At 39.3% G+C, this 23,661-nt stretch overlaps 1 protein-coding gene across 10 annotated transcripts in view; it reads left to right on the forward strand.

The window, feature by feature from the left end:
* The window catches only part of LOC107269064 (neurexin-1), a 192,801-nt gene that overhangs the window by 67,755 nt on the left and 101,385 nt on the right, over positions 1-23,661 (forward strand). For 8 of the 10 annotated variants that reach the window (XM_025086238.1, XM_025086239.1, XM_025086240.1 and 5 more), the window contains exons 3-6: positions 9,108-9,255; positions 14,657-14,716; positions 21,340-21,483; positions 23,475-23,635. In XM_025086238.1, the coding sequence (XP_024942006.1) occupies positions 9,108-9,255; positions 14,657-14,716; positions 21,340-21,483; positions 23,475-23,635 (513 nt within the window). The remainder of the gene's footprint in view (positions 1-9,107; positions 9,256-14,656; positions 14,717-21,339; positions 21,484-23,474; positions 23,636-23,661) is intronic. The other 2 variants (XM_025086243.1, XM_025086244.1) reach the window with 1 other exon arrangement.

Consider the following 23,661-nt stretch of genomic DNA (forward strand, 5'->3'; position numbering starts at 1 on the left):
AACTGTTAACCCATCCTACCTGTCTACCTATATCCGCACATGAATTTACTGTCGAAAGTAGTTAAATATAAATGCGAACGAAATATCCATTCTTTTGTAGTGGGTAGGGAGGGGAGTGGTGGGGAGGGGGGGGGGTGGAATTCTCAGAGAGACACATATAGTGTAATTATGTAACCAGTTGGAATGTTGTGGATTCTACTGTTTTTATTCCGTGTGACGTCAGTAATTTATAACGGGTAATATTGCTCTTAATCGTCCTTCGTGTATGCAGAACTGCAACTGCAGAACCTGCAGAGGATTTGCGTTCGATGCACAAAATTGTTATCATCAGAGCTAACGCATGTTTAATTGACAGGGAATCATGTATTATATATTTTCTCTTAAAAAATTCATTTGTAAATATATTTAGATTTTGTATGCTCTTACTTTCGCTTTCTCGTAATGCTGAATTATCGTCAATCTCGGTAATCGATACATGTGCACCTGTCGCTTTGCCTGCGAATCTACAGTCATGTATAATGTGAAATAGCAGCCGTTCCAGGAATTATGAAACTTTCGGAGCAGAATTGTATAACTGTTTCACTTAATTACGAGCATCTTCCAAAGTTATCTTAAAATAATTGGTTAAAACCACTGAAATTTTAGCATAACTTAAAAACTATTAGCATCATTTTTTTGCATAAATGAGTAAACTTAAAAGACACGTGTCTGCTTTTTTCTATAGAAAAACGCTTCTTGACAGGGTGCACCTCCCTATTCAAGGATGATCTTTGTGCGTATAAATCTCCACAAAGATGGCGCATTTACGTTTATAAAAAAAAATGTAAAGCGGCAGACTCATTGTTCCTGAATTTAAAAAGGACCAGCCCGTAAAATTGAATGACATAGCGTTACAAAATAATCCCGATAAAATTCTTCTCACATTTGCATAGCTTCCGGTAGCGAGGCTTCACGCGCATGAAGGCCAGAAAGGTCGCCAAAGTGGAGAAATTCAGGAGCGCTAAGGTTGTTCCTTGGACTACGTAGTAAGACGTAATGAGAACTGGTTTCATGCCTTGACTGTACGACGTGACCCTGGGGAAATCTTGCCCATCCACCCTTTAGGACAATAATCTTCGCGAAACTCATTACGGGCAGCTTTCTGCGTTAAAGACCGTTGCCAACCAAGGTTAAGAGAAGAGACAAAATCTCGTTTGTTCTATCCACGTCAGGGACTCTTATTTCGTAAATGCCCTCCTCGAATTTTTAGGGACTTTTCTAGGGACCCTAGAAGGCTATCAAAAACATGGTACATTTTATGATGGTTCCAACCAAGGATTGGCTGCCACTGAGGATCTACATACATTGGCTAACAACTTCTTGGGATATAATATCATTGGATACTATAGAACATAAAAAACACGTGAAACAGGTAAAAAAAACACTTCAAGTGCTTTTCTATTAACATCATGAACGTAAAAAAAATTTTTTCTTTCAGAGCATCTACTCGTCAGATTAAAGCGTTAAAATGCTCTAACCTCATTGACCTTTGAGTTGTAGTCTCGGGCTATGGTTTTTTCTTTTCTTTTTTCAGCAACAACCCCAAACTGACTATTCTATAGATGAACAGGTAATTCTATATCTATATCTGGGAAAAGCTGCGCATACGCAAAGGATCAAACATGCCCTGTGATATTTATCGTACGTAGTAATATGTTGACCCTTTGCACTCGACATTTCCTCACTTTATATATATTTTAATGAGAAGGGACAGTCGAGTTCAAAGGGTTAATATCTCTAATTGACAGTTATATCCCAACTGGGATTTCATTGAATTTTCAAATAAATAATATAGACAAAGATGATATGCAGTGTTTTGAAAAATGATAAAATTCAAGCATTATCATTCGTTAAAGGAGGATCAACAATTCCTTGAATCTCCTGAATATTCATCTTGTACCACAAGCATAACGCTCGTCAGTCCTTTTCTACATTCTCTTTGCCTTTTCATTTTCAAAAAACACCTAACCCAACTCTGCCATCATCTACTTGGACACTCAAGACGAAATGATGAAAACATCGATGAAAATTAATTGTAAAATTTTAGAAATTGACGATAATAAAAGGAGCAGCTGCAATTAATTGAAACTTGCCGAGAATTAAAAACCCGAGAATAGTGAATTGTACATTAACCTTCTCCTTATCTTATTTTATCTTCAGCTGGAATTCCCATAAACCGGCAGTCGCCCCAGGGATACTTCCTCAGAGTAATTCGAACGATTTAATTAACAGCCTCCGGTAACTGGGCTCTTTCACTTTTTCATTTCTAGGTATATATATATATATATCTTATCTTCGACTCCATTCATCCATATCGTTATGAGAGAAATAACTTTCCTGCGAACTATTGAAGAATCTTTCGAATTCTCGATTTAATTGATGTACCTTTGGAAAATATTAACCGACTCGTCCCTTCCATCGTTAACCAGATTTAAACACACCCCTATTATTTTATCCTTGTCCTCCTGCCAGCCAATTAGGAATCACCTCCTTAATTACCACATCTCATGTTCTAGTTAATTGTTTTATGAGCTAATTAGTTTAGGCCACGTTCACATGGGACATTTTAAACCAAATTACGATACTGTATGGGAGTAACATGGTCATGTATTAGTATTACATGCTACCATCTTATAGAAACCATAACGAAGCCATAAATTTATCAGTCCTACAAATGTTATGTCCTTTGCGAATAAGAGACGTTCTATTCTCGTTATCCATGTTGATAATTTTCTTATTTCATCCCTTGACCACGTTACCGATAACGCTAGATTTTTCTCCGTCCTTCACGTTGGGCACTCAAATATCTCAGAACACGAACAGGAATGGATGTAGATGGTTTTAACCAGATAAGGTTTTGTTGTCAGGGCGAGCAACGGAGCGAAAGTTTCTTTCGGGTAGAAAATATCAATATATCCAACCTCGTAGAAGGAAAAAAAATGTAAGTGTACAAGGGTAACTATTTACTTTACCACATGTCTCTGGGATATTCATATATAAAGCGCGTCGTGCAGAACGTTGTACCGCTTACAAAGTTTGTTAATTAGCGACTTCAACAATGACGTCCAACCGTGCCCTCAACTTATATGAAACCTATATTACCGACAGGATGCAAATATCATCCGGACCACAGTCATGTTTCCACAAAGTGTTGGCTCATACATTTCCCACAAGTTTCAAAAAGAAAATGACACGATACTTTACTAAATACTCTCGTCTCTGTATAAAGGGAAACCGTTAATATCCCTGCCATTAAACGAGAGAAGGTCCCCTATGCCAAACCGGCAACCACACACTCTCAGTCGTTATAGCAATTAACCCTGGCCCCCTTATAACTTGGAAACTAGACAGTGCCTAATTAAAGAGTGAAATCCTTTGTATTTAGAAAGTACACCAATTTGACACCCTATCCGGTAACGTGAAAATAAAAGACGCCGAACTGACCTCGGTTTATTCCAAAACGTTCTTGACACTCGATATTATTAATCATTACTTCTAGAATTCCAATGTCATCTAGTTCAATTTCATGAATATACGTATTTTTGTTTGTCGCGACACGTAATAATTTTTTAAAACATTTTCGTGATAATTACGAAAGCGTAAAATGTTCTTGCAGATCGTTGGAAAACGAAGATCAATTAATACAAAGCGCATATACTTCTTCTAGTAACCACTCGTCCCGTGACTTTGTCTGCAATTCGTTACACAGAATATGACGAAAGTTTTCGAACTACAACGCTTCTGGGGTTGTCACGAAGTTTACAATATACAGAGTCTTCGTGAGTTTCTATCCAATTTCGCGCAGCGCCATCGCGACGTCACGGCCGGAGGCGTAAACGCGGGAAATTCAACGAATCTTCATTTTCTATGTGAACTTTACAATCTCGAATAGTCACGAGTCTCTGATTGTTATTCTAGTTAACTATCAAGATCGACAAGATCGATAAGTATAAAGAGTAAGAATGAATACGATTACCAATCTGGGCGTGTAAAGAGCATCACGAACAATAGTCACCGTAACGTTACCTTAAAGGTAATATAAAACTTTAAATTCAGCTTTATGATTTTTCTCCTATTTAAATGTACACCCGCGATTGAGAATTAAGGGTGTGTTATTTACAGATAGACATCAATCCTTGAAATGCTATAGAATTTCCCTATTCACGTACAATTTCGTAAAGTGGTGATTCACGAATTCGGTGTAACTGTAGCCTGGTTTTGTCAAGGTGTGCGATTGCTTTTTCCTGTATCTGTTTTTCTGTTCCTGTATTAATCATTAATGTATTTTCTGACGCTTTCAGAGAATTCCTTTGTAGTTCCAGCCCCAAGCCAGTCACAACCCATTGCCTTGTTTATTTAGTCTGAACGAACGGTCTAACCTCGACCACCAGGTCGTGCGCTATCTACTGGTCGGGTTCAAGCTCGCGGTTCAAACCAAACAGTGCTATGCACTAAACGTAGTTTCGCGCATGTACACATTTGCTAGGGTAGTTCAAGCGTTTAAACTAACTGTTGGCAGTAACGGGTTGAACTCGTAGGACATTGGCTTATTTATTGCTTTAGTTTCTATCACGTTCACCCTGTCCTTTGCTACTGATGATTTAGTTCCGAACGAGACGTGAACTTGCAGGTATTTTAAGTAACGTAGGTGTAACAGTAATAGAAGATAAATATATTGATCGTTGAGACGTTTCGTGCGAAATAAACAATAGGTAAATGGCTAGTGAAAAGTGTAGTCGCTCATGGAACTTGTACGTGTTGTAGTGTTTTGAGGCAACGTATAATTCGACTCCCAGTTTGGGTTCTGAAGATATGGAAAGAGAGGAGGATTCCTGATTGGAAAAGAAGGTCAAAGACTGGGGGATAGAAGATAGAAATTAGTAAGCGAGGGTGACGGAGTCGAGATGGTTGAAGAATAAGATGCACGTGGGAAGGATGTTGCGTAAGGATCTGGACATTGTGTATATGGTGGTAGGTTCGAAGAATTGGTTGCCCAAGTACTTCGGTTCTGTTTTTTGGTATAAAATGTGGGAGGAAACGATGAACTTGAGACAGAGGACGAAATGATAGAAAAGGATGATCGTAGGAGAACATGCGGCGTAACAACCATGACGAGGCAAGTTCACTTTATTTTATCGGTGCTGCCCTCCGACGAGTTTTCCATCAACTGTGGCAGACGGAAAACCGTCCAAGGGTTGATGCTGAGTGAAGCGAGGATTTTCGGGAAGGTAAGATGTCCAGAACGTTAAATTGGAATATTTGCGTGTTTTGAGTAGTTGAGATTTTTTGGTGGGATCTCGTTGGAAATTTTTATGTCGGAAATTTTTTTTCAATATCGACAGGTATCGGCAATAGTTGGGATTTTGTTTAGCAAAAATTTTCTGAAGGTTTTAAAAAATGTTATCCAGCACTTTCTGCTTACATTGCGGACTTGATTTACTACAAATTAGATCGGCTGATTTATATGGCGGGTGTCGTTCCTGCAACTATGCGATGCTGAGCATACTTACGGAACTATTCTTCCTGCATAGTTTGTAGCCACGACACGGCATTTCCTGTGTATATGGATCCTTTGAGTCTTTACGCTGCACTTTCGAAAATTCCATAACACGCTTGATTAATGGCTGTTAACCACATAGTTTTTACGATAGCTAAAATGTTACAAGATTATAATTTCGTAAAACATAAACTATGTTGGAGAGTCTCAAAGTGGTTCTAAATAAAATTTAATATTACCTTTTATAAAAATTCCAAAATTATTTTCACTCTTTAGCAACGTCATACATGACGACTATATCCTCTTTGCCTATGTAAAAATAAGGGACGAAATGCTTACCAACTGTCAAAGTACACAGATTGCTTTGAACTGGTTGTAGTATTTTTATATAATCAAAAATAACCAAGGTATTCGTACTGTTCCTAATTCATGAGATACCCAATACGCGAATATAAATTTAAGCTACTCTCAACCCAATGGCATCCCAGTGGTCGTTCATTTTAAATTAACAGCTGCGAAAAAGAGGAAATTCGAGGGTGAAACAGAATTTTTCATACATCAGACGCACTCGCCGTACTCACGACTAATTACGGAAATCCCAACCTCACTTTCGCGGCGTTTGCAAAGTTAGGCTGATTCGTCTGATTGTACTTATAATGCTCGGAAATAATTGCAAGCCATTTTTTTGCATTCTCGAGCAAACGATTTAGCCATTTAAAAAAAAAACGCCACTACCAACCTATAACTTTAATTTTTTTTTTTTTTTTACCAAACCCTGTATGTCATGACTCGACTGTACGCATGTCCGACATATTGCGGTATGGCAATATTTCGAAAGGTGTTTCCACACATGTAGTATTATTAATCTCGTTTGGTTAGGTTAAATAACTTGTGGATCAAATCAATTGTAAATCAAACGTTAAATACATTGGTAATCATTATTCACGCAAAATATACAATTTCCATACCAGATTAAACAATTTCACGATATAGGTATTATGCGTAGTACAGACACAAAAAAGATCAATACCACAGTATTGGTTAACAGTGTTTGACTTTGAAATTAAATTTCCAATATTTCATGAATGCTGTTTTATGGAATTTATCTAAAATTAGACCAGCTCGTAAGTTCAGCCCTTATTTTTCCTTAAGCACGTCACTAGGACCATATCCATTATAAATTACAAAGCAAAAGTATCGATGAACAGTTTGAGAGTATATAGATAAATAACTCATGCCTAAGTCCATTGTGGCTTTTATTACAAGAGACGCCTCCTTTCACGGATGTATATACATATATATACGTATGTAAAACGTAGGAAAGTATAAAGCAGGTGGCAATGGAAGGTATCCGACACGGTGGATGGTAACAAACGTGTTACACATACGAAAAGAGAAATATGGCAACCCCACTGGACCGTTTCGGTCCGCACACACCTCCTGGTACATTAATCATACTTCTACATAGAGCGCAATTTCATACGGATTGTTAATGAAATTTTCCCTAGAACTAATTGACGTCCGGCCGAGCTCGAGCAAATTACATTTTCGATACGATCGTACTGCTCTTCCGCGGTAGCTAATCCATCGTGTTATAACGAGAGACGCCGATACGCCGCGACGCTCGGTAACGAAAACTTTTTAGAAATAAGAGAGGAGGGGGCGGGCTGAGTAAGAAAAGAAAAAACAAAAGACAAATATTAGACGGGAAAAAGAAAAGTCAAACTCCTGACGTAGGACTCGCAGTAGAAAAATCTTGAAAGGTGATACGTGATGTGACGCCGTACAGGGACGCTTTGAGGGGTGAATTAAGCCGGCGTACTGCGAGCGAGAAAGTTCAATATTTATGCCCGACTTCAGAATCTTCCTGGCAACTTGTCGCAAGTTGGCACGTTGGCGCTACGTATACCGCGATGGAAGAACTTGGCTAAAGGTACGCGTGTTGATGCTGGAACTTCGAAGCTTAAGTTAGGATCTTCTCTTGGTGTCCGTTGTTATCGCTCAGAGATAAATTCACATACTGCGACAAACTTTATACCCACAAAGACGCGTAACTACACTGATCCGTACAGTTAGAACTTGAGTACCCAGCATGCACTGGATTCAAAGATACGTAAGAACTTCATTCCCTCCCTCGGTCTCCCTATATAAAATTTCACATATAACAAAGTGCGTCCAAACAATATCCCACAGGAGTTCAGGCTTCCGGTTCAGCTATACACATAGTATGAGTTCAGCTATACGTATGGATACGTAATGAGACACGTGTAACGACTCTTGAGATAACGCAGTTTTCGCTTTCCGGTCGGCTGAAGGATGAGCGCAGCTGTGAGACTGCGTCATCTAGTACCATATATATCGACACATCGAATGTCACCCCTATACGAAGGTAGTCAAACCTGTTCGGTTCTAACTCCGGATAGTCGGAACCCCCTAGGATTTCTGTAGCGATAAATCAAAAGTTAGGGGTTGATTTGTCCAATTTGTCTCGGGGACGAACTTGGAAAGCACAATGTAAAGTAGAAGGACCACCCCACGTTAGGAAGTCAAAGTTCGCGGTTACCTTGTATATATACGAGTGCCAATAAAAAATGCATCGCAGTAGGAACGTTTGTACCAGGGTTGTATCTGCTCGGGGTTAGATGTACGTGAATACACATTCCCACGAACAGTCGCTATTGATTGTCTTGACGTGAGGTGAATCCACGAGTCGCCGTGCCGGAGCTGTGCTCTGAATCCGTTATCGGTAAGGCGCGCGCGTATACTGCAGATAGAAGTATTTCGCCTGAAATAGTAATAAAATATAAAGGAAATAGCTCGATAGGAATCGCGTGAAATTATGCACCAGTGAGTCGAGTCATATTTACGATTAATTTCTAATACGATGTACGTCTTGCGCCTTTCCTCGAGTATTACATTTTGATGCATCAGACGTAGGTACGTATGTACTATCACTGTCTGGTTCATTCGCAGATATTATCTACTAGTGAGCTAGTTAAAAGAGGTTACGAGGAAGATCCACGTATTGGGTCAGGAGGTCAACCGCATCGCCATGTTCTATTATTGTGACCAAACTATCGTTCTTGAGTTGGCCCAGGGCCCAAGATGAACCAAGATGCTGGAATCTTTATATCTCACCACATCTATTCTCTTCGCTTTCTGTATTTTGTATACGTACTATATATATATAGATAGATACCAAAACTTTCATCTTTCTTATCTCATTTTATACATCTTCCTTGCTCCAGGAAGCTTCGTCCTGCAACCCCCCAGGATATCCAACTCGATTTTACCAGGATACGAGTACCCCCCCCCGGTCCCATAGGATAAACAGGATTCCTCTCCCGCTCTCAGGCTGTTGATCGAATCGATTTCTCATCCAATTTTTTTTACCTGTATATATCTGAAAACGAATTCGTACAATCGTGACTAGACGTCACGCACTTCATTTAATTGCCCGAGCCGACGCCTTCCGTATCTACTGCCACTATGGTATTATGTCCTTGGTCAACCTCACGCATTTACCTGCTGACGTTATTATTACTAAGCTTTCGTTCAATGTGTGTTTCAGAGCTTGCGGAGTATGATGACGGCTAACACGACAGACGCTTGCGAAACGCGTGATCCGTGTCAACACGGCGGAATTTGCATCTCGACTGACAGCGGCCCCATTTGCGAATGTCGCACTGGAGACTACGAGGGTGTTTACTGCGAGAAAGGTAAGACAGTCATAGGCACAACTATAACGTATGATTTATTTCATATCGTTATTTGATAAATTATGCGGCTTAGGAGCATTAAGATATCTTTTTTGTTGGGTAATCAAAATTCAAATATTGGATCGGGGAAAGTGTTCTTTGGGGGGGATGTGCGATTAATCTCAATTAAGTGAATTAGGGTTACACTAAGCCTTTTTGGTGGTGGGATATATCGTTACGTTATTCTCAGATATTTCATGGTTCTACATATCTATATTATTCGAAGACGTGGCACTTTAACCCGAACACTCGTTTGTCTTTCATATCCCATTTGTTGACACCCGTACATAGTGCCATACATTTAGCTAATCTATTCCACATCGCGCCACGAGGGATTCTCGTAAATTAGAAAAGACCCAGATACAAATTCATCAGCATCCAAGTAACCAATCTGAAATTTTGATATGTTCCTGGCAGGTACGTAATCTTTGTACGTGCAAAGTATCACAGAGATTGACCCTTTTATGACATATACCCGGTGAGAATAATATAGTATCCACAACACTGATATACTTGCCGCGTTAATTTGACGTCGTGTATTTCGGCTATCGAAAGGTAAATATTCATGCAATTTCTATAAGCCAATTTATTTGACTTTAAAAATAATTACCGCAGTTCTTTTAATTAAGATAATTGAAGATTTTTAATAATTTTTACAACAATACTCCTTTATGTTATTAAGGCCTTTATAATATATAGGTCGTCCCTACTGGTACTTATGCTGGAGACTGCATAAGATTTATCACCCTGTCGCACGAGATGCCTGTTTCCTATACCCACCCCTATATCTATGCCTCCCTTCGGCAGGCCAGGATTTTGCGAGGGTACCTATATCTTGGCCCTGCGATTCATTTAATATTCGTCCTGGAACGTTTCTTCTTTTTTTGTTTCATCCCCTGTATCTGCACCACATCCCTTAGGCTTACGCGTGCGCATTGTTCCTTTGAACTTCGTGTAATTTTAAGTTTTTAACAAGATCAAGAATGCCTCAACCCCTAACTCTCGATCGAAGAATTTGAAAAAAATTAGTGACATAATATTTCACCATCCCTGATAAATGGTAGTAGCTACCTGACTTCGATCGGAAATACGTATACGGATATACTATATAAAATTACGTAAGATTCCATGCATAGTAGAGTACCGTCTCATCCGTCAAAATATATTCACATTGTGTCACGTAGGAGATCAGTTAATAGGAGAAATGGCTTTTTTTTGTAAGCACCTGGGTACACAGAGTTACGTACGTTACCGAGTAACACGTTGCCGATGTGTACCCTTGATGGATCGCTTCTCTCCTAAGTAGCTCTATAGGTCACTATAGAGGTAACATCCTTTCGTTTCGCACTCCTCTCCTTGGCCCTACTGTTTAAGGGATACCGGAATATCCCTACTTTTAGCGGCATTAAGCAAGGGCGCCTCGAGGCTCAAATTCAATTGAAAAGAGGGATTCACGCTAATCTGCAGACCCTCGACGACTGACACTCTGAAGAATTTAAAAGCGGCCCATATTTCAGCCCTCTTATTCCGCGTAGTGCGAGGTAGACGAAAGGCATTAACAGGAAGGGAAAAAAAAATAAAGAAAATATATGCTGAAAGCACTTGGAAAACTTTTTCAAGAATGAATGCTTCAGGAAAACTACATCAGACGATGTAGATTTAAATATAATATAGGAAAAGGACCACTCATCGGATTTCCAGAAATGGAAATTTTCACGAATTAATACATACAGAAAGGGAATTTCAATAATAGAGAATAATTGGAAATAAATTGAATCCTTTGACGAATCAAAAGTAGTCGTATTCCAATCACGCGATACGTAGGACTACGGTATGCGGCGGCCAATCTCGCGGAAGTCGAGGATAATTTTATTTTAATTTGACCCAGAAGTTAACGGCTCTCTTTCACGAGTTGCCGCTCTTTGCCTGCGGATTCTGTTATATACGATCTAATGCAATTATGGCAGCCTAATGACTGTGGAGAAAGCAGACGAGGAGGATCAGAAAAGATACCAAGGGAGGTCGGAAAAGAGAGCCACGCTAACGTAGCCAAACCTTCTTAGTCTGCTCAGTCGGTAAAGTAGAACGAAGGTAACGGATCGAATAAACAGACAAACGTTAATGTAACTATAACTTTATAAAAAATGACGTTGTTTTCGTAATATTACTTTTTTAAGGTAAAGAAAAATTTTATTCAAATATTTTAATGCAATTTCTCTAATTTAATGCGATTTTATATACTCTCGGTATATACGTATGTACACTATGTCGAATCTACTATTGCATAAATATAAAATGAAGCGAATTCATCGAATGGCTGGTGTATCCAAATCGGAAGCGCAATTTCCAGACGTTCTTAATCGACAACCACTTCCGGAATATGATTATGCAAGAACACGCGCTCCGACGTGCGAACCTGAACCACCTAGGAGTGTTTCACCAGAGGCCTGACTCTCGCCGTACTTCGCGTTATGTATACAGCGTAATTTATGCCACCGGTATCATAGTAAGTAGCATAACTCTGGATAACCTTCTCGTGCTTGATTATCGTCAACCGTATGTTGATGAGTGTTGACGTCATTATACGAAACGTAGGCAAGTTGAGTAACGAAAAAAAGTATTTCAAATAATTCCAATGCTATTCGTCATTTTTGCAAAAGGAATTCAAATTTCTCACTCATTAAATTTTTTCGAGCACGCAATCAACTTCGTTTTTTGTACGTCTGTTAATAATTCTTTATCAAAATGAAAAATAATCCTCGTAGTTTCCATATCACGAAATTATTAGCAACAGTAATTGAAAAGTTGAAGGACTTGACATTTAAAAGAAAATAAGGACAAATTTCTAAGCTCCTTCAAGTTTGAACGGTGAATCGACGTAGAATAATACAGATGTTCATATGTTATGCTTTTCTTATTTACTTTAAAGTTCCATATTGACTTTACTATAATGGCAGGTTTCTATGTAGAATCAACCTTATCCATCGCTTATGCAATATACATGGATACTTATTTAACGTGTATTACCTCGTCGCTCAAATAAGCGTGCATCGACGTTACGCTCGATTGTCCCCTAAGGAATCATTATTTACCGAGCGATCATCGTAAAACGTATAACTTGCGATATTCATGAGATTAATGCTTAATGTTGGTTTCTTTCCTAATTACGGCCTTAACGCTGTTTACAAAGATTTTGCGAATCGTTGGTATAATATATGTCAGGTTATAGGGTGGCGTAATATACGGGATACGTGTCGCTCGATTCCAACATTAAAGAAACTTGGTAATACAGAAACTTTATGAAAAATTCACTTAATGTATAATGGAGCGTAGGAGAAATGTGGAATGCAGAAATCGGGGATGCAAAAGGTGAAAGCGAATGCAACTCTCTTCGCAAGACGCTTGATTGCCGACCCAGTTCTGCATCCAGTTTTGCCTTCATTCGCTGCCACTGGGTTATACATATAGATATACATATGTAGCTGCATTCACGAGGCAGTTGGAATTCTGAAGGAGAGTTGGTAATAAGATGCAGTTAACGTTCAGTGAAAAATTCGCATGGAAATTCCAATGCTGGCGACAAGTGTCAGCAAGCCTTAAGAAGTAGTGAAAAAATGTTAATAGAGATACGGGTGAAATTTGTATGTACATATATATATATATATATACAGAGTTATTCAGTAGAAACGTATCACCTGAAGTTTGCGCGTCCATTTAGATCTTATGGGAAGATCACTTCAGGTGGTGCGTTTGAGCTGAATCACCTGGTATATATACAATACATAAAATTGTATACATATATATATTTTTCATATATATTTGATATATAATTTATATATTTTTATATATGTATGTATACATATATATTAGTTCAATGTTACACATAGAAAATGAAGCGGCAACGCAATTTCATATTTAAAGTTTTATCCACTATTTCTGCCGATAGAAAATAAGTATTACTTAGATGGACGAATACGTGGAACGTATACATCTGGAATTTGATTATGCATTTCCATTTTTTCTGAAAATTTGAAAAGTTCACAGAGCTGCTAGCTGCTTCTTGTTTGCAAGAATGAAGCGTATGCGAAAATGATTGTCCTGGTTAATGAAAGAAAAAAGTGCTGTAGGCCCTCGAAGAGATTATACGAAACAAAATGAAAATACGAAGAGTGAATTAAAGTAATGCTCATTATCAGGTCATTAGTTTTGGCTACTGGCTAATTTGAGGACAATGATTTCATTTCAGAAGAAAGAATCCTTCTAGAATATATCCGAATATTACGTTTTGTGTATATTTCGAGGATGATCCTCATATCAGCCTCATAATTGAATTTACCGGTAATATTTCTGAGGACGTATCCCAAAATGACAAATTCAGGGTGTCTTGAAATCGGCCGATTGCTTGAGAGTGTATATTTTGTGACCAGTTCGAAAACCAGCCCCTAAACTGGAATTTTTGAAGATCGGAACCCGAAACAGTCACGTATCCTTAAAGTGTTCGATTTATTGAAGTAATTGCCCCCCGCAATAACTTTTAGGCAAACGTATACATATACATTTAATTAGAAAATATTAATTAAAAAATAATCGGTTTACCGATAATTTATCGACTTGTTATTTATCTTGATATCTTGATTACTTTATTGTCCTTTTGCAAGCATTTATGTATAAATTGTAATTTATGTAAAATGGAAATTGCCGGCAATCGGTTAGCCACATTTGAACACGGTAAATTACACTATCGTTCCCCAACCCATTTGCCATCAATGTACATTCTCAGAATCGATCATTCTCATCGGCGGTTTAATCCCTGGAAACATGGGCGTACGTATAAACACGTGCAAGTCTAATTGCATCGGAATCATTAGTCCCGATAGACTATACGTATTGTGTAATACTAGCCAAGTGAAAAAAATGAGATCGTTAAATATAACATTTACGAGTAACCGGACCCTTTTGAAGATAAAAATAAACAGGTAACAGTGATACGTTTGTTTTACGGTAATCTGGTACTTACAGTCATTCATTTGAATTCTCCCGCCATATATAGTTACAGCCCTGGGGCGAAAGAAGCCTTTTCCAAACGCGCCTAGTTAACTAATCTCGTAATTTTTTATATCCTACAACAAATTAATACTTCACAATTTCTGACTCCTTACGATATCCTGCGCTGCAAAGATAAAAAGCGGCAAAATTATTTAAAAATTCGATAAAGACGGTGGGAGGATTCAACGAAAACCCCATGAATATCCTGTGTATACACATAGATAAGTTTATATCTAATTACAAAAAGAAAAGGAAGTGAAAAAAAGCATGGTTCATTTTTTTACGTTCTCCTTTTTCTGTTTTGTGCTGTGCGTAGAAGCATGGAGCACGGTGCTGCCCACGGCGGGTGCTGGTGATTACTGGGCATGGGATTACAGTGAGTTTCACTATACTTACTAATCTAAATTTCGTCATAATTAATTCGGCGTAGATAAGCTACATTCATCTAGCTATATGTATTATTTGATGCTACTGTATACGAATTGGACCGGTATAAGAATGACGTATGATCGCTTATATTATTCAAGGCTTACAGGCACGTGATATCTCATTGATAATGAATCATGTAAGTAATTACCTAAAGTATATAATTAATCATCGCCATAAAAAAATATCATCCCATACCTACCCTAATAATTTATTTTTAAAATCCTCACGAGATGCTCCCCTTTCTTTCGCACCTTCCCTCCCTTTATTTTTCCACTATTCTTTCCTCCCTCTCTTTCTGACTCGCGTTGCCTCTGGCGTCGTCATTCGCGGACGCGCATGCGCGCTATCGTTAAACACCCTCTTCAGGGGGTTGCGTCGTATTTCTTCTGCTTTGCTACTCCAGTAATTGCGAACTCTCGCTGCTTTCTCTCGGACAAAACGGGCGAAAGAAAAGTCGACGCTCCTGCTACGTGAGCCGTTGTACCCTGCGACAACACCCCTTACTCCCCAGCATCTTCCTTTTTTCCCTTGCTCTCTCTCTCTCTCTCTCTCTCTCTCTCTCTCTCTCTCTCTCTCGCGCGCTCATTCCTCGCAAGCCGCTGCTTTTCGGGTGCAACTCAGGATAACAGGCGAACACTTTAGCCAAGCAGGGGTTAAAGTTCCTAGGAAACGTGTAATATTCTCAAGCCGGGATTTATGCTGCATGTGGGACGGGGTCGGGAGTCGTGAGAATGGTACGGGGTAAGAGGGGGTCAAAGGGTAGAGACGTAGATTATAAACGGTTATTTTATTGCGTTGCCTTGCAGATGTTCCTTGTGGACTCCTTTCAGAGACAGTGAGATAGAGATAGTACAAGAGAGATACAGAGAGAGAGAGAGAGAGAGAGAGAGATACAGGATATTCCACCAGTGTCGACTAATTAAGTTTTTGACGTAGACATTGCTACTGCTAGATAAATCGTACCCCGACTGCTTGAGAAAGTTTTCAAACCCCCTTCTATAACACCCTGTGATGCACTTGGGTACATAACTGAAACAGTTTCGGTCTTAAATTACAATGACGTACTACATAACACCAAGTGGAATTGAACTTGCGACCAACTTAAAGATATTAATTCAAATCTTAATGCGATCCATTACGAGCAAGTCCCCACAGTAGTTAGGTAAATCAGGAAATTCAATGGCAGTCCAGCGTATCAAGTCAAAGGGAAGGAATTTATCAGTACTGGTGTGCTATGCAAATTAGTGTCTTAACATTGTTGACGCAATACCATCTACGAAATTAAGGACCTGCTCGGCCTAACTCTGTATTCCATTACATATTTGGTATACTCTTACCATTCCTTGAGGTTGCTGTAGTTTCGTAGTTTTTCTGAATGCATTGTTGTTATTATTATATGAATTGTATATAAAATTACGAAGGATACAATTTTCGCGATTAATACGATTAACAATTACCAGGACCTCTCCATGTTGATTAGTGTAAGTAAAAAAAAAATTATCATCACAAGAGAAAATTGGATCCAGCTAGCTAAGCTAATCTGAACACCCTATATATAATGTTTATAGTTTCATGGTAGATGGTATGTGGGCAAAAGTAATATTGTTTGAGTGGCAGCGGCGCTGCCCACCATCCCTCTGACAATTTGCGGCTACCGCAGTGAAGCTGGGGTGGTTCACCTCTGCTGTGACGTCACGTCGTGTCTGCCACTACGCTTCTCTTCAACCGCCATTATCCTTTCAAAGGATCCCAATCATTCTTTCATCCTTGAATTCTTCTCGTTATTGACAAAAAAAAAATGGTGGCATCAAGATTCATCATCAATAAAGATCGATAGAGTCTATATCTGTGTTGTTTAATATCCTAAGTGTTAGGCAATAAGAATTCCAATGACGTTATTGCAAGACACAAGATCATTTATCTAGACATGAAATATAAAGGATATGGAAACATTCGGGATGCGCTAACTTAACCTCTAGGAACGACAATTTCTCCCTTATCAGAACTCTTAATGCCCGGAGGACATGCACCGGGGCTCGGGTATATACTATATATGTATGTACATATATGTGTATATGAAATAGGGTCAGTAGGTATAGGTCAGTATTGTCTGGCACGCAGTCTATTGCGGCATTTCTCTAGCCATTTCATGAACTGCAGTTTCATGGAAAGGCAGCAGAGACATGCTTGACAGGCAGATATTGGCAGGTAAAGAAATACCATCGATGCATTTAAATACGTGACCTAGGTACTACGTGAGTCGAATATACGACTGCTATATAGGTTATACGTATATTTATAGTAGGTGAATTAGGTATGACTGGTGGATATGTATATGCAATGTTTTTCCACATAAGGTAGGCACAAGTATGGAATAAAACAGTCGAGTAACGATAGTAACCGAATGACCAATCGTTGCATCGATCCAGAATTTACAGACTCAGGACATTTTACCAGCTGCTCAGCAGCCGCTGTAGTCGAGCCACCTCGTGGACTACCTAAGCTATCGTATTAGCATGTATATTGCGTCACGTCGACACGTGGCGGCGACATCGCTCACCGGAAACTACCCTGAACTGGTTCTGCACTTCCCTTTTGCCTCGCGTCTACCGCGACCTAACACGCCGCCATTTTGAGGATGCCAAGACCTAACCGGATCCCTGGGGAGATACTACGTCCTCGTCGTCTTGCTGGTCCTTGTCATCCTGGTAGTCGTCGTAGTCATCGGCATTGTTCATCGTTTCTACAGTAGACTCTCCAGAGTATTCACGTCGATCCACATGACAAGTGTCCTTATACTCAGTATAGATATTAAGTGTCTAATATACTCTATAGAAACTAACTTTTTGATGTAAGAAAATGAAATTCATCTGAAAATTTTAGATTTTACATTTTTCCAAAATAATCTCCAGTTTCTTTTGAATGACGTTTTTATGCTTTCTCTGATCTCCAGTCGAATCGCACTGATTAACCTCTTACAGCTTTCGTCCTTTGAGGTAAGGACTTAAAGATTTTTAGAAAGAGCAAAGGATATTTTTCTTTTCTTCCTTATACGTAGCTCGAATAAAAGATGCGTTACGACAGTAAAAAAAAAAGCGTAAAATGGCTGACGTCTCGTCTCGACTCTGTTTGCGCTTTCTACCATGTCAATCGGGATGGCCTTACACGCGGAAGTTATCACAGACAGTGGTGACTCTCTGTGCTCGAGATCTTTCCCTCGAGTCAACTTACGACATTAAAGCCAAGAATATACAGTTTCTAAGCCATACGTCTTGTCTGAATAGCGTTGCGAAAAGTACGTAAGTAGATGTGGCCATTTCCTGGCAGACGCGACACGTTCCACAATGGCCGATAGACGCTACTATATTGTTCCTACAAGCTCTGTACTCTAGGTTGAGAAAGCAGAGACTCGTCGCGGCGGTAGATACTCATGAAAGCGTTCCTAAGTGTAGTGAGCACAGGTATAGAACAGTGTATTGAGATAAGGGTGGCTACCACTAGGTATTTACGTTAGCACTACCGACAGTCTCTTGGTATAGATACTTTGCCTGCTAGCTGAAACCCAAGAAGGAATATTGGAATCTCGTCCAGTAAATTTGACTACGTTGTAGGACATTCCGATTTTTATTACTGCACATTCACCTACGTAGCATATATGTGTATATATATATATGTATATATATATAATTAAAACTCTCCTCCAATTCATCCTCTTTCAAAGAAATTCGAAAACTATCGGAATTCGAGAGATTTTGAAAATGTGGAGTCAAGTATAGAAATATCAAGAGACGAGCACCTGTCTCGTTAAGATTCCAAGTGCCAAATTCCTAAACAGGCAGGCAGTCTATGAAAGAATATTGTAATTAATGAAATACCTCTAAGAAATATTTCTCAAAACTTTAATACTAATAAACTTTCTTATAATATGTATTCTTATAATTTTATAATATGTACTATACATTAATTTTAATCTATATATTAGTATATTACACTCATCATTGAGTCTATATAAATAAAGAGAATAGAATCGATGTGCCAATTTCTCTTCTTAAAATTTCTACGTCTCTCCTTTCATAGACTTAAAAGTCTATAACTGTAGCTACGTCCTTGAATGGCGGTCGAGATTGCTTCGTCCATTGTTTTATATATCACGGTATCCAACAATGGTACTAGAGATTTACGACAAAGCTAGAGTTAGACTGATTGCCAGTGCGTGCTCAGGCGGCTTTGAGAACCACTGCTTCAGAATCGTAACCAAATAGACAGATGGATAGGAAGTGTACATACTACATATCTGAGTATGCTGCTACGTATTTGAGCACAAGAGGCAGGAGACAAGCAGAGCAAGGTAATGACGGTCTACTGCTAGGTTCCTAATGAATGGCTGGTGCTTAATTCGAACGCGTAATACAGTATATGTTAGTAACCCTCTTACATACGGGGTGGTACTGTGCGATATAACATATTCATACAATCTACACACATAAGATGACCTCATAAAGTAACGATCTCCCAGGAATAATTTTTTTAGCAGAATTGTATTATGAAATGTCCTGCATATCGATTAACATGTACCAATGTCAAAATATTGACGAGGGAGTAACGTATAATTTTACTGTATTTCTATTAATTAAATTTATATAGACTGAACCACACAATTTTACCGAAAACGACTTCGAATTGCCATCTATTTACATATAGGGTGTTCGATAAATCTAAAACACTGTTACCAACAGTGTCGCAATGTACTGCAATGGCGATAGCCCGTGTACCTGTATATGTTATTACCTACCTGCTCACAGGAAGTACCTACCGTGCCAGTAGTAATGGCGCGTTGCTACGAGCTTAATACACGTGGACTATATAATACAGCAATTATCACATCGTGCATACCAGTAGCATTAATGATACTTTGCATCTCTTTCATCTGTATCGCGTAGCCAATTACGTGACACGCGGAAAATCGTTAACGAGTCTTTTTAATGATTTTCGCAAAATGTATCAGCGATAAATGTTGTGGTTTTTTTTAAGTTCTCATAGTCCGATATGCTAACAGAGAATTGTATGAGTGTTTTATTCCCTATCCTATTTATGGTAGTCGCTCTTCACACACTTCCATGTGTATTGATTCCGCATATTCCCAGGTGAGGATAACACACTTGTAAGTGTTTATAAAGTGACTACCATAGAAAGAATAGGGAATGACACATTTGGATTTGCAGTGTCTGTATATAAATTGTTTTATTTTCTATTTTTTTTTACTTTGACGTGACTGTAGTTGGATACTATACATATGTATATATCCTGAAACGAACGCAGGACGACACTGTAGTAATTACGTTTCTAATGCTGTTAAATTGTTACTTAAATTTATTAGTGCAGTTTCTCTCATCACAGTGATGTACCATGGCTAACAGCGTGGATGGAAACTGCGAGGACGTAATTCTGCTACTTTGTCTCTCTAGGCATCTAATGACATACATGTGCTGCCAACGTATGCGCATAGTTGTATAGATGAAGGAAGGTAGATTATATATATATATATATATAAGAGTAAAATAATAGCCTTTCCAGGTTGCCGATGCTAAAGGTTCTCACGACTTACCAATACTCGCTACATGCACGTACTGTGAACGTCACACACATCGAACGGAAAAGCGGAAATCTAGTAAAGAGGGTTGATCCAGATAGACCGTCATGATGGCGCAGTCCTCCGTTAGTAGAAAACTGTGTTCTCGTAAAAAAAATTAGATTACCTGCTTATACGCTGCTGGACAATATATGTGCCTAATTAAAGGAAAGTTCGCGTGACGCTATACCTAATCAGTTGTTGGGCGAAATAAGCACGAACGCAGTATTGGAAATTTTACATAAAGTTTATGCAAGTATACTATAGTATACTATGTATGATACATAAAAGTTATATGGTAGAGAGTATAGACTATAAGATCTAGTTGTGTGTCTGTTTAAGGAAATATTTTTCTTTCTCTCGATCATTGCAGCTTACGCTTTTACTATATATACATAGTCGATCGGTACCAATCGTCTTATTTTATTGGTCGAAGCCTTTGTTCTTCCGACAGGATGGTATCTGATTCTCATTGAGAAAGAGGCTAAAATTTCACGGCGGTCGCGGATGATTTGCGAAAGTAATGAAAATTTCAATCGACATCTCCGCGCACTCAACCTTTCCCGTGCTTTGGCGACGGGCCAAAGCCATTAAGCCATCTTATGGCCTTTTTGTTCTAGGGTGGGTGCACTTTTGTTTGGTCGTCTGATAACAATGGGAAGATAGGAAATAATGAGGGGGAGGAGGAGGGTGGTCCTGGATGGGAGATGGGGTGAAAATCTCACAGCGGTCCAATTCGACGTCCCGATGGATTTTAGGGTCGAATTGGCTTAGAATTCTCCGAGACAAATCGAACGCTGGAATTTAAAATTCAAATATGGCTGCTTCAGTCGTTATAACAGGGTTCACCAGGAAATATCTACAGATAATATTATTATCGTAGTTATCGTTGTTATTTATAATGATAATTTTATTACGAATATACTTGTCTTCTGTTACAGACAAAGCACCCTCGGAAGCGTCCTTCAGAGGGACTGAATATTTAACGATCGACCTGAGCAAAGGGGATCCGATTCTGAGTACGCAAGAGTCTATCAGTCTACAGTTCAAGACCAGACAGCCAAACGGACTTCTCTTCTATTCAGGTTCGAAACACAATACTCGTACTGCCTGTATTCGTAAGCAGAATCGTTCGGCAACGATTGCTCGTTATAACAAGATAAACGTAAGCATATAGGTTCGACGAATATCATTGACCGAATTTTCAAGTAGCGAACTTTTCGCATTAACTATAATATCGCGAAACTGTCCACATTGTTTGATATGCGTCTATTGTCCAGATAAACGATTGTGTATTTGCATACCCTTAAAGAATACATATAACTTAAAGTTGTTATATTAAATCTAATAGTGCTGCCACCTACATCGCAACCATCTAAGCTTGTAAGAATGAACCTTCCCATAATTTACGACATCAAGGCCAGTAGAATTACCCAGACCTACAGACTAATCCATCTAACAGTAACTAAACGTACACCCCTTATTCAACCCTACGCAATTGACAGTAACGTGCGAGTCGGCGCTTTTGTTCTGTGAACGCCATACATCACACAAGTAACAGCAATAATTTACGTAATCACATGTGTCAAACATATTCTACCGAACGTATATACAGTGATACAACCTGACAGTGGCACTTGAAATGCCTTCAAAGACATACCCCATTAACCCCAAACTATCTATGCCGTAATGAATAAAGGGAACTTTCAAGGCGTACGTCGTATCGTAAGTCATGATAAAAAGTTAGATAAAAAATGAACGAATCTTTTGTAACAACAAAAGTTAAGTGAGTAAGGTCGCCGCAGGAAAAAACAATTCATTAGATGACGTGATCTTGAAGGGGATGCGCATAGGAGTGGGTGCTCCTTATACAATGCTGCTGCACACGTAATCCAAATGGGTAGTTTATCCTGAGAATAAATGAGCAGCTGGGGTGTAGTATAGCTACTGCAGCGGTTGCACACAGCAAAGTAGAACGGTGTACACGTAACGGCAATGCGGACTGGGCAATACGGTTCAAGCGTTGCAGCAGCCACTGCAACTTCTACTTGCAGTTTCTCTAACCGTTGATCTTTCTCCGTTATAGCACGCGCCGCTGTCCCAACGACGTATAATACGCGTATTATCATCCACCTTTTTGTGGGCGTACGTACGCGCCACCCCGTAGTAACCGCTAGCTATGCGGAAACTGCCGTACTACGGCAATTAAGTCTAAAGTACCGTCTACCTCTTTTACATAGACGACGTACGCCACTGTGGATGCACCTTTAACTGGCCACGGTATAATTAGAGTCATGGGATTGGATAGCGATCGGAACGAGCACTGATAATCCAGAATGGCAGATTGACAAAATTATTAATTTTTCTACATAAAAAATATTAATAAACGTTGATACCTTTTGAGAATTCAGCGAATGCAATGTGGTTTCCATGTTGTGTAAGGTTATGGATCCAAAGGGAAATCAGTATTAATAATGAGTATACCGAGTGACGTCGTTAAATTAAGTGTATAGGTCTGCAGTGTACTGGTCGGCTTACTACCCTTATTAAGATCGTAGCCAGTACGGGGTGGTTTTGTGAAAATAGGAATTTGCGATCAGTGTTGTCGTCTACGTTCCAATTCGGCTGATTGGCTTGTTAACGTTAACCGGCAGCTGTATCGTTAATAATTATCGAGTCGCTGACTTCGTACCGTTCCTATATATATAGAGACAGCGGAGGACAGTGCGAAGCCGGTTGGATTATCTCGCTAGGGGCAAGGGGGGTGAATTATAATGGGAGCGCGGATTAAGACAGGGCAGCACCCAGTTTATTTTTACAATCGCATTAAAAGTTACTGTTACTGTAATGGAAATTGCGTTATAACGAACGGCAGCCACGTGCCCTGCACTTTCCACCCTTATTTCCGCAATTCTCCTCCTTCCCGAGTACCGCCAACCCCTGCGCTTCTCTACCGCAGAGTCGAGCCGCCGCGTGACCCCCTGCTGTTGTTTCCTCTACCGACAGTAATAATACTTACGAATCGGTTAAGTGGACAGTTCACCTCTGCGAGTATAAACCGTTTCTTATCTTGCAGGAGAGGGTGGCGATTACTTGACGATATCTTTAAGAGACGGCGGTGCTGCAGTCGGTATGACACTGGCTAACGGCCGACTGGATCTTCACATAAAACCGGCAAGGGTGCGATTCGATGACAATCAGTGGCACAAGATCAGCGTTCACAGAAGGGTCCAGGAGGTGAGTCTTTTTTATATATCTTTTTT

The sequence above is a fragment of the Cephus cinctus genome, unplaced genomic scaffold (genome assembly GCF_000341935.2).
Source record: "Cephus cinctus unplaced genomic scaffold, Ccin1 Ccin1_scaffold0597, whole genome shotgun sequence".
NCBI lineage: Eukaryota > Metazoa > Arthropoda > Insecta > Hymenoptera > Cephidae > Cephus > Cephus cinctus.